Raw genomic sequence first — 12979 nt, forward strand, 5'->3', positions numbered from 1 at the left:
TATGGTCTTAAACGATAAATGAGCTGTATAAATACACATTACATATAGTCTTTGAGTATTCTAAAAGCATGTGCCAGCCCTGCAGCTTTGAATGTGGATGTTCACAACAGTTTCATTTAAAAAGTTAGACCTGCACTTTTGTTTTGACCTTTTTTTTTTTGTAATTTATTTATTTATTTTTAATTCTCAAATGATTTCAAGATTGTTTGAATCTATGACAAGCCGTTATGAAAATTCACATAACAGAATTCTAGGTTAATCTTCAAGGCCTCAAACCAATGAATATCCAGTGCTATTCTCTGGGTAAATACTTATATATATATATATATATATATATATATATATATATATATATATATATATATATATATATATATATATATAATTATTATTATTAATTTTTATTTATTTTTTTTTTTACTTTTTTTATCTTAACAAACTAACTAAGCACATTTCATGACACGCATCAGTGATTGATCCATGGCAACATTTTTGTCATAATATTGCTCTGGCATGTTTTCATTTAAGAACATGGATGTGATTTTAAAAATATTACAACATTCGAGAAACTACCTAATGTTTTGGTACATTTTTAAAGTAACGACTTGCTGGATTTGACCTTTCTCCCGCTTTATATTTTAGATTTTCTAACATAGTAAATGACTATTATTAGCCTTAGCTGATTAAAGATGGAGCACATCTGGTGATGCATTTGGGGAGTCCAGCTGGGCCTTCACACATGAACAAATGGCCTTTGCTCTTATATTTGACTTGTCACAGATCAGCCTTAACCTGTTTAAAGCACATATTGTAAATGTGTTGTATGGTTCTTTCGAAAGGTAACAACCGATGCCTGATGCTTTCAACCCATGCAGCTTTTATTTCTTTTAGGAATTATCTGTTTTCCAAGTAAACTCTGTTTAAATGAATTCATGACATACAATTTATTAAACATTTAGTTGTTCTCGTTCCACAAATTCCCATCTGATTTTGATGTATAACTTACCTGCATTTTGTAATTTGTGCTACCGTTTATGAAAACCTGAATGTACTTGTATGGGTAATACTTTTAAATGTGTGTCTTCCATGTGCAAAATATTGTTTGTGTTCATGTTTTTATCAATGTTGTGTCCATTATAATGTGTTCTAAATAAAAAATACAAACATATTCTCTTGTTATCAGTGGTGAACAATTACAAGGATGCTTTACTTGCAGTGAGTGTGTGTGTATAAATTCACACAGTGGTGTGAAAAAGTGATTGCCCGCTTACTGATTCACTCCTTCGTTTTTCTTTGGCTTTTGGTCTCTATTTTATCTGAGGTCGTCACAGCGGAATGAACCGCCAACTACTCCGACATATATTTTACGCAGCGGATGCCATCCCAGCTGCAACATAGTACTGGGAAACACCCATACATACTCATACATTCACACACCAGAGCCAATTTAGCTTATTCAATGTAACTACACTGCATGCCTTTGGAAACTGGAGCACCTGGAGGAAACCCACTTGAAAATGGGGAAAACATGCCAATTCCACACAGAAATGCCAATTGAAATTCCACCCAGGACTCGAACCAGTGACCCTCTCGCTGTAAGGCAGTGGTTGGTGTTCTGCAGATTTTAGAGACACACCTGAACAAGCTAATCAAGGTATTACTTGGTATACTTGAAACATCCAGGCAGGTGTGTTTAGGCAAGTTGGAGCTAATCCTGCAGGGACACCGACCCTCCAAGACCGAGATTGGTGACCCCTGCTGTAAGGCAACAGTGCTAACCACTGAGCCAATGTGCTGCCCACCCTTACTGATTTCTTTTCAGAAAGGGAGGGGGGATCATTTAGTACGATTTGCTTATCCCCCAATGACGGTTAGGGTTAGGGGTGGGGTTAGGTGCCACGCCTCCTTTTTAAAATCGTACAATTTCGTACGACTCAACTCGTACGAATTTGTACGAATTAGCCACTAAACTGGCAAAACGAAAAATACTTAACGTTTTCTCGTGAGATCAGGGTGGATGCAACAAAACACCGGTGAAGAAATTCGATACAGAGTAACATGACCTACTGTCATCTAGCGTTTCTGAAATGTTATTGCAGAGCAACACAAACCGCACGTAGAAGTATAAATGCATGACTACGCGCAAGGCATGAGTCGTGGGTCACGGCCTCCGCTTGATCCAGAGGTATAAACCAGCCTTAAGTGTTCAATTTGTTTTTCTTCAGCCAGTGAGAGGTGGACTTGCTGGTGTGCTTTAAGTCATTGTCCTGCTGCAGAAACCGAGTTTGTTTCAGCTCGAGGTCATAATCAGATGGCTGCAGAACTTTTTAAAATATGAACTGGTCCAAAATATTGTCTGAAAAATACTTGTATTATTTCTAGTGCTAATGAATAATATTTCCGGCAATGCAGTGGCGCAGTAGGTAGTGCTGTCGCCTCACAGCAAGAAGGTGGCTGGTTCGATCTTCGGCTCAGTTGGCGTTTCTGTGTGGAGTTTGCATGTTCTCCCTGCATTCGCGTTGGTTTCCTCCGGTTTCCCCCACAGTATAAAAAACATGCGATAAAGGTCATTTGGGTAGGCTAAATTGTCCGTAGTGTATGAGTGTGTGTGGATGTTTCCCAGAGATGGGTTGCGGCTGGAAGGGCATCCACTGCGTAAATATGTGCTGGATAAGTTAGCGGTTCATTAATTACGGATTTAATAAAGGGACTAAGTCGACAAGAAAATGAATAAATAATATTTCCATGCATTTATTTATTTTTTGTCTTTCTGATTTTGTCTTATAAACTGTATTGTTTTTTTTTTCATTGTTTTTTTTTACTTTTTGTTGTTGTTTTCAGGCCCATAGCCAGCCTATTGAATAGGGGTGGGGGGTTTTTTTCCTCAAAAAGTGGACATTTTTGTAGATATTCGGCTTGTTTTCTATTAAATTACGAGGATCAAATACTGCGTTTTAGTGACATTTTAAACATTAATTTTTGCCAGATTAGCTTGTCGTATGGTGATTATAATAACCACACTTTTTGATGCAACAAAAGTATTCTCTACATTTTTGTCAAAGTGCTAACTATACTATTTTACCACAAAGTGTTAGTTTACAAATGTGCATGTAAACTGTAGGTTATTACAGTTTTATAAATAATGTCATAAGCGTAGAATTTTTCATAAAAAAATAAATGTTGAACAAAGAAATATGAAAATTGTTTTTATTCATTCATTTTCTTTTCGGCTTATTCCCTTTATTAATCAGGGGTCACCACAGCAGAATGAACTGCCAACTTATCCAGCATATGTTTTATTCAGCCAATGCTCTTCTAGCTGCAACCCATCACTGGGAAACACCCATACACTCTCATTCAAACACATACACTATGGATAGTTTTTAGCTTACCCAATTCACCTGTACCGCATGTCTTTGGACTTGTGAGGGAAACTGAAGCACCCGGAGGAAACGCTAACACGGGGTGAACATGCAAACTCCACAGAAATGCCAACTGACCCAAGCGAGGCTCAAACCAGCAACCTTCTTGCTGTGAGGCGACAGCACTACCTATTGCGCCACTACATCGCCTGAAATTGTTTTAAAAAAAACAAATATATTATCATCCATTCTTTTAAAAAAAAATGAGTTTTTAGGAATCTTTTAAAACTTGTTTTAAATGGGAAAACTGTAGCCTATAAGCAAATAACTAACTGGCCAGCTCATTTGCTCAGTCTGAACTTAATTCAGTCCATAATTAAAAATTACATTTGTCTTAAAGCTTTCTTTTTCGGTTATTTGCACAATCATGGCATACTCTTAGAAATGGGACAAATTGGCTTGTACAGCAGCTAAATTCTTTACTTTGTCATTATGGGTCTTTCGAACCACCCTAACCCCCTTGGCTACAGGTCTGTTTTTTTTTTACTTTTTTTTTTTTTTTTTACTGTTTTTATTATTATTATTACTAATATTGTTGTTGATGTGGTTGTTTTTGTTTACTGTTTTTCACTCCAGACTTTCCCATGGGCCCCTTATAATTGCACTTTCTTTTGTCACCTGTCCTTATTACCTGGAAAATATTTCCAGATGGATAGTGTCTATCCATCATTTTTCTCATCTTTATAGTACCGTAATATTAATATGTGCATACATTTATTTGAATAAAATTATATTGCCATATATGTATTATTTGCTTTTAAAATTTCAACATCACAATTAAATAAGAATTTACAGTAGTTTTTTTTTTTTTTTAAATCTTATGTTTGTAGGTTTTACTTTTTTATTTCTGTTTATTATTATAATTTTTTTAATCTTTTTTTGTTTGTTTCCTTAACGTTTGTTTCTCATAAAATAAAAATAAAAGAACGTACATATATTATAAAAACACAGTAAACAATAGTAGTAGTCAAAAAAAGAGAGATATATTATGCATATAATAATTTAATTAAATTCTAAATAATACATCATAATATCCAATATATTATATCATTCATATCATGTTATTTATTTATAACAAGAAAAATAATAATAGATCAGAATAAACTGTACTTTTAACAATCAACATTTTAGGATAAAAACGTAAAAAAATAATAATTAGTATATTTACAGTGATTAAATTATAATTATCTAGATGTGTGTGCATGTCTCTCTCTCAATTCAAATTAATTCAATTGGATTCAATAATGGCTTTATTGGCATGACAAATGTTACAAATTTATTGCCAAAGCATTTCTAAAGTGTACATAAAAAATAGCACGCACATATAATAAAAAACACAGTAATTTTTTAATATCACAATTAAGTAAGAATTTTGTCTTTTAAAACCTCATGTTTGTAAGTTTTACTTTTTTATTTCTTTTTATTTATTATTATTATTATTATTATTTTAAAATCTTTGTTGTTTGTTTCTTTAAGGCTTTTCTCTCCAGATATTCCCACGGGCCCCTTATAATAGCACGCTCTTTGACCTGGCTCTCCCTGGACGCCAGTTAGAAATTCTCTAGCTTATTTATATTTATGTTAGGCTGCCTGTACAGCGTCTAGCAGGTTTTTAGACTTTTAGACAGGTGTTTCATCTTCTATGAAGACATTTAATAAAAACACCAGAGTGTTTTATCAATGGGCGCTCTTGCAGTGGACTGGACTCCAATGCCCACAACTCTTCCCGTGATGATGATGACGCCGCCGCCGCAGCCGCGCGCAACGCGTCTCACGCAACGCTCTGTGTTTTGGAGAAGAACGGAAGATGGCGTCCTCAAACAATCCGCGAAAATTCAGCGAGAAAATCGCCCTGCACAACCAGAAGCAGGCGGAGGAGACCGCGGCGTTTGAGGAGGTCATGAAAGACCTGAGCATCACGCGAGCTGCACGGGTACGTGTGTGTGTTGGTGTGTGTCGCGGCTAAACCTTATCATAATACAACTGCTATGTAGGATATCGCCTGTGTTTGATTTAAGAGCATTATTGTCGCACTGTCGTGACATATAGGACGGTAATGATGTGTCGGTGGTTGAGCTTCACGGATGTAGACTAGCTTTAATCTCAGTCAGAGATGCTGAGGAGATGCTGGCAGTGGTCAGACAGATGTCACACACATCTGCACCTGCTCTGGCCTTCAATGGAGTGCGATTGGTTTCAGCTCTATTATTTCTTGTTAGTGTTTTCTGTACCCGCCACATTTCATGAAATAGTATCATATTGAGGAGAACTGGGCTAGTGTCTGTGGGGATTGAGTTACCAGTCTGATTGCACATGTGCATTCTGTTGCAGAGGTTTATTATTTCTGGATTAGACATCTTGTGTTTGTTTGGATTAAAATGTTATTCCTGTAGTGTCTTTGTAAAAGCTGTTGGGTAAAACAAGTATGCTAAATGTAATAAACACACTCTCTCTCTCTCTCTCTCTCTCTCTCTCTCTCTCTCTCTCTCTCTCTCTCTCTCTCTCTCAATTCAATTCAATAATTGCTTTTTTTGGCATGACAAATGTTACAAATGTATTGCCAAAGCAGTTGTAAAGTTTACATAAAAATAAAATAACATTCATATATAATAAAAAAAAAACAGTAAACAGTAGTTGTAGTAAAAAAAAGAGATATATTATGCATATAAAAATTAAATAAAATTATAAATAATATATATTATCAAATATATCATATTATCATTCAATGTATCACATTTTAATTTAATATATCTCATTATTAATCAATATATCATATCATTTATATCAGGCCTGTAGCCACGGGGGGATTCGGGGGGTTCGAAAGAGCCCACTATATTCTCAGTTGACCTATTTTGACTGCTATATCCTCATAAATTGTGGAAAAAACCCATCAAAGTGAAGTCAACTTTCACTATTGACCAATTTCTAAAAAGAAAAATCTATTTTACAAGTAGCCTAACTTTTATTCTAAATTTGAACCTTATTCTTGAGAAAAAAAAATAACCATTGAAAAGGTCTAAAGCACCAAAAGCAGCCTATTAAAGTTAATTTTAATACAAATTAGGCTGTGTATAAAAATCCAAAATCAATCAAAAAGTTATCAGGGGTAGCTTAAATAATGTGTCGATGATCTTTGTGTAAGCATCAGAATAAACATCAAAATCAGTCCAAGGCACTCAAAAATGTGGAAAATATAATAAAAAGCCTTTATTGACATGGCTGTTCCTTAAAACTGCGGCTACATCAGGTTACCCTGGTGAAGTGTTATCAAAACGTGTATGTGCAGTTTTAAGAAATAGCCATGTCAGTAAAGGCTTTTTAATATTTTTTCTCCACATTTTTCAAGTACCTTACTGACTTTTGCTGTACTAATTAGGCTGATGTATTTTCAAGAGAGGCTAGAAGAAAATCGTGAAGCTCTTTTTTTATAGACGAGCTGGTCTGAGTATTTCAGAAACTGCTGATCTACTGGGATTTTCACGCACAACCATCTCTAGGGTTTACAGAGAATGGTCAGAAAAAGAGAAAATATCAATATACAATTGAATAATATCAATTAGAATATACAATATATCAATTGGACAATAGAAGATTGGAAAAACGTTGCCTGGTCTGATGAATCTCGATTTCTGCTGCAAGATTTGGAGGGTAGGGTCAGAATTTGCGATCAACATCATGAAAGCATGAATCCTATCAATGGTTCAGGCTGGTTGTGGTGGTGTAATGGTGTAGGGGATATTTTCTTGCCCATTAGTACCAATTGAGCATCATGTAAACACCACAGCCTACCTTAGTATTGTTGCTGACCATGTACACCCCTTTATGACCCCAGTGTACCCATCTTCTGATTGCTACTTCCAGCAAGATAGCACGCTATGTTATGAAGCGTGAATCATCTCAGACTGGTTTCTTGAACATGACAATGAGTTCACTGTAGTCAAATGGCCTCCACAGGCACCAGATCTCAATCCAATTGAGCACCATTGGGATGTGGTGGAATGGGAGATTTGCATCATGAATGTGCAGCCGACAAATCTGCAGCAACTGCGTGATGCTATCATATTAATACAGACCAAAATCTCTGAGCAAAATTTTCAATACTTTGTTGAATCTATGCCATGAAGGATTAAGGCAGTTCTGAAGGCAAAAGGGGGTTCAACCTGGTATTAGTAAGGTGTACCTAATAAAGTGACCGGTGAGTGTATACTGTAAAAAAATACAATGGTCACTGTCAATTCAGTTTAAGCTAAAAATATTTTATACCAATCCTTGGTCAGTGTCAGTAAATGAAATTTACAAAGGAAACTTTATTTCTATCTTTCTTTTGCGATGACTTAAATGAAAACAAACAAACCCTGAGAAGTAATCACTGAAATAAAATGTTTGGAAGTTAGCAAATCATCATTCTTACCATATTGTAAATCCAGGCTTTTGTTTAGTCTCCTGGGGCCTCATGTACGAAGACTTGCGTGGAAATCTTACTAAAACATTGCGTACGCACAAAGCTGTAAATGTGCGTACGCAGAAAAAAATTCAGATGTATGAAACACTGCGTACGCCGAATCTCACGCATATTCTTTTGTACATCCGAATGAACGTGAAACTGAGCGCAACATGCACGAGCACAAAACCCCTCCCTGCCTCCTCCCCCGTATGAATATGCTAATGACTATGCTAATGGCAAAACCCAACGAAAAAGCAACGGCAAAATCAAACAAAAAGAGAAACTTTGAACAGAATGTGAATTGGAGGTGCTGCTTTCGGAGGTAGAACGGAGAAAAGCGGTGTTATTTGCAAGTTTGTTCTCCGGAATTAACAACAGAAGAAAAAATAGAGTGGGAGAGTTTAGCTGATACGGTTAACACAGTTGGGTCTGCACATCGCACTGAGTGCATTTAAAAAAAGAAATAGTGTGGTTTATATCTGTAAAATGTTGCTATACCCTTCGCAGTCTCAGTGGCGCACCTCATAAGAAGCATATGATCATGAACTGACACGTTCGAGCATAACTCGGCTCGAATCCAGCGTCTGATGAATTCATTCTTCTTTTTTTTCCCCGCTACATATCAGATTTTGCCCACTATTTATCACGAGTAAGACAAGTAGGAATCATCAATAAGTTTGTGCATCATATTTTATTTGCACATTTATTGAATGGAAATGTTTCTGATTCACGCATGCAAATTCATCTTCAGATAGTGTCTTTATAGCAATGTGCGTGCAGTAGATAGCTCAGATTACATTGGGAAAACAGGCGACCGCTGCAAATTGTGCTTTAATGTTTAGCTGGTCAACTGTATGGTATGGAAATCTTACATACCTACTATATGAACCCGTCTCATACAGACGCCATTGCAAGGATCAGACACTTTGTAGAGAAGAATTTAACACAACTGCCTCTAGGAGTCGCCAATGGAAATAAAACAGACACGCACAAAAAATGTGCGTACGCCTGCCAGAAACCTGCCGTGAACCTGCGCAAATTCCCACGTTCAGTTCATTGTTAGTAAATCCAAACGTGAGCGATTCTGAGCGTGAAACCTGGCGTACGCAAAGTTTTTGTGCGTACGCAGCGTTGATACATGAGGCCCCTGGTGTTTAACCTTCAGCTTATTTTAGTGTGGTCACATATGTTGATACCCATGTTCTGCTACGTTTTATTAACTGGTCTGCTTTTCCCATTCTTCACTTGATAAAGTGTTATTCCTCCAGAGTATCCGGTTTACATTTCATTCATGCGCTCATTGCGTCATTCACTGCTGCTTTTCACGCACTGTTATTTTGCACAGCTGCAGTTACAGAAGACCCAGTATTTGCAACTAGGCCAGAATCGAGCTCAGTGCTATGGAGGGTCACTGCCAAATGTCAATCAGATTGGAAATAGCAACACTGACCTTCCTTTTCAGGTGAGACCTTAGAAATTTTATAAGTATGAAAATTCTGTCTTTATACTGTCACTTTCTGGATGAACTACCTTTTAAATCACCTAATCAGTTTCCTAAACATCCTAGATATGCTTATATGCATTAGACTGGTCATTCCTCTTATGCAGTGCCTTTTCAGCGGGGTCAGCTTGCTAAACAAATACATGATAATATGGTTGTGATTTAATTCTATTAAAAGCTAAAGCAGATTATTATTAAAGGTATTAAACAGTTGGGTTTTTCCAATTTTGAATCCTTTTAGCCTATCTTTGGGTCCGGCTGGATCACTTTTAGCTTGGGATAATACATTGAATTGGCAGGGGTGCCCAAACTCGGTCCTAGAGGGCGGGCGTCCTGCAGAGTTTAGCTCCAAGTTGCCTCAACACGATGCGATGCGCAGCTCTACAAGTCTTGAACCATGCAAGCCAGTGGCGACAGCGGCGAGGAAAAAACTTCACCAATTGGCAAAATTGAAGAATAAAAATCTCGAGAGAAACCAGGCTCAGTTTGGCACGACCATTTCTCCTATGGCCCATTGTATTATGCAGAGCTGCATAATAGGTGCCAGGTCTAGGTGCCAGAGGGTGGAGAACGCTTGATATCAACAAAGACTCTGCTGTGCCTGGAGTGTCACAGGAATCAGACACATGCTCTTGTAAGAAAAAATGAAGATGACGAAGAAAATCTCAATGAAGATGTTTATTCAGCATAGCAGTCTCAAAATACATGGCTGTACCTTGGGTTCACCGGAGTCAGAATGAACCCTGAACATTCCTAAACTCAAACCTTTATACTGTTTTTGATGTTGCCTTTAGATGTTAATGAAGTTGCTCCTTGGCTGTTGACCCAGCTGTTCTCCCTATCTCTCCATGTTAATGCAGTTTCAACACCATTGATGAGATGGTTCTTTGTGCACCACACCCATCCCCATTCTACAATTGTTACCATTTGGTCGAGATGTAGTCACCTCAAACAATGCAGAGACAAGACCCTGTTGACTTCTCTTTTCTCTCATAAGTCAGCCCTTTTGGGAAATGAGCATCAATTCACCATTTAGAGTGGAAGTTGGGTCGAGGCAGACTCATTTCTTACACTCTCTACTCCTCCATGACCACCACAGCAGCTGCTCAGGATACGGCCTGGTCCGGGATTGTGGAACCTTGGGATCATCTCTTCACAGGTCTTGGATCGCATCAGTGGCACTGCATAGTCTCCGGGGGCCTCTGAATGAGTATCCCCAGGTGGAAATAAAGAATTAATAGAATAATTAGCGTAGCTGCTGTTCATAGTGTGTATAAATACCACATATATAAAAAATATAGTGTATATACCACATATATATAAACACATCGTACACTACCTTACAAAAGTCTTGTCTCCTATCAACGTTTTAAAAACAACAAATAATAACTTGACTTCTAGTTGATCATTTGGTATTCGAAGTGGCGTTTATGAAAGGCAAAAGCCTCGCCTCAAGATTACGCTTATTTTACCAAATATAACAGAAATAATGTACAGTATTGAATGTAAAGTTATGCTGCAGTGGAAAAAGTATGAATATTGTGTATGACTCCCATGAGCTTGGAGGACTGCATCCATACATCTCTGCAATGACTCAAATCACTTATTAATAAGGTCATCTGGAATGGCAAAGAGAGCGTTCTTACAGGACTCCCAGAGACCATCAAGATCAACCATCAAGACATCTTCATGGCCTCCTCCTTCATCTCACCCCAGACATGCTTAATAATGTTCATGTCTGGTGACTGGGCTGGCCAATCCTGGAGCACCTTGACCTTCTTTGCTTTCAGGAACTTTGATGTGGAGGCTGAAGTATGAGAAGGAGCGCTATCCTGCTAAAGTTTGCCCTCCCCTGTGGTCTGTAATGTAATGGGCAGCACAAATGTCTTGATACCTCAGGCTGCTGATGTTGCCATCCACTCTGCAGATCTCTCATACACCCTTATACTAAATGTAACCCCAAACCATGACTTTTCCTTTACCAAACCTGACCGATTTCTGTGAGAATCTTGGGTATATGCAGGTTTAAATGCGTTTTCTCCTGTATTTGTGATGATTGGGATGCAGTTAAACAGATGATTCATCTAAAATGTCTACCTACTGCCACTTTTCCAAATGATCAACCAGAAGTCAAGTTATTATTTGTTTCCCTTTCAACTGGGATTCATGAAAAGACTTTTGTCAGGTAGAGTACATGTGTTTATACATTCACACTGTACATACATATATAAACACGCACACAATATACATAAATACACATACTTCACTTACTATTATATTCGTATGCAGTTTTTAAAAGGTATGTCTTAAAAAACATGAATGCAAGGGGATTGTTGAATGTATGCTAGATACTATACTATAACAAATGTCAGTATATTTATTCTGATATCAGGACATAAATTGGTGTTAAATGTTGTTGTAGTATTGAAAGTAAAGTCTTTTATACTCAGTTGTATGATCCAAGAACCTTCAGACATATGTAAATATGGATTATTTATCCGGATACCCTTTGGAGTTGCTAATGGGGACATGCACTGCATAGTAGGAATGACTCATTGTTCACATTGTAAAGCAAAGAATTAAGCAAAGATTCATAAAATTATCAGTCACCCTAAGTAGTGACGATTTCCATTTTACTGAATTAGGTAAATGTAACAAAGAGATATATCTGCATAAATGTCATTTTCTTCCTTCTCATTGCTCTTCATTAATGAAACACGAGCATAAGGATATACAAAATGGTCGTCATTGCTCTAAGCTTTCATACTGCTAGTCCATCTTCAGCCTGGAAGCCTGTGTTATGCTTTTATTTGCCTAACACTGCAACAACTTTTACTGGGAAAGTCAGTTTTACATAGAGGATCACAAATTAAATTCTTTTGCAGACGACAGTTTTAGACACCAATCGGACGTCCCGGCATCATGGCTTGGTGGACCGCGTCTACCGTGACCGGAATCGCATCGCTTCTCCGCATCGTAGACCTCTCTCTGTGGACAAGCACGGACGTCAGATATCCTTTACAGGAAAGAGTTTTGTTTTACTGGACTTGTATACAGTTGAAGTCAGACTTATTAGCGCCCATGTTTATTTATTTCCCAATAGCTGTTTAACGGAAAGATGATTATCTTTCAACACATTTGTAAACATAGTAGTTGTAATAACTCATTTATAATAACTGATTTCTTTTATCTTTGGCATGACGATAGTACATAATATTTTTCTAGATATCTTTCAAAGATATTGACTAGTATGTGTAATTTAAAGGCTTAATTAGGATAATTAGGCAAATCATTATATAACAATGGTTTGTTCTGTAGACAATCGAATAAATAGGGGGCTAATAATATTGACCTTAAAGGTGCTTTATGTTAGTTTTTGACTCTTCTAAAACATAAAAATACCATAATGTGTTTGCAGATATTTAAGAAACATGCTAAGTGAACATTCTTGTTTATCTGAAAAACAATGCTGAAGTCAGATATTCTTCTTTGAAAATGTCGGAATGCTGTCTTTGTTTTGGTTCTTTTAACCCGTCCACTGCCACTTTAGCCAATTATATTTCAGCACTTCAGCATTTGCCTTGTTGGAAAACCACATATTCAATGTCGCCA

At 37.1% G+C, this 12979-nt stretch overlaps 2 protein-coding genes across 3 annotated transcripts in view; both read left to right on the plus strand.

The window, feature by feature from the left end:
• The window catches only part of ranbp3a (RAN binding protein 3a), a 1280039-nt gene that overhangs the window by 979980 nt on the left and 287080 nt on the right, over positions 1–12979 (plus strand). The gene's annotated exons all lie outside the window — the stretch shown is intronic.
• Positions 5130–12979, plus strand: part of crtc1b (CREB regulated transcription coactivator 1b) — a 31186-nt gene continuing 23336 nt past the window's right edge. The window contains 3 exon segments of the mRNA NM_001365302.2: positions 5130–5355; positions 9212–9328; positions 12253–12378. Of these exon segments, the coding sequence (NP_001352231.2) occupies positions 5230–5355; positions 9212–9328; positions 12253–12378 (369 nt within the window). The 5' untranslated portion in view covers positions 5130–5229.

The sequence above is a fragment of the Danio rerio genome, chromosome 11, assembly GCF_052040795.2.
Source record: "Danio rerio strain M-AB ecotype USA chromosome 11, GRCz13ab, whole genome shotgun sequence".
Classification (NCBI taxonomy): domain Eukaryota; kingdom Metazoa; phylum Chordata; class Actinopteri; order Cypriniformes; family Danionidae; genus Danio; species Danio rerio.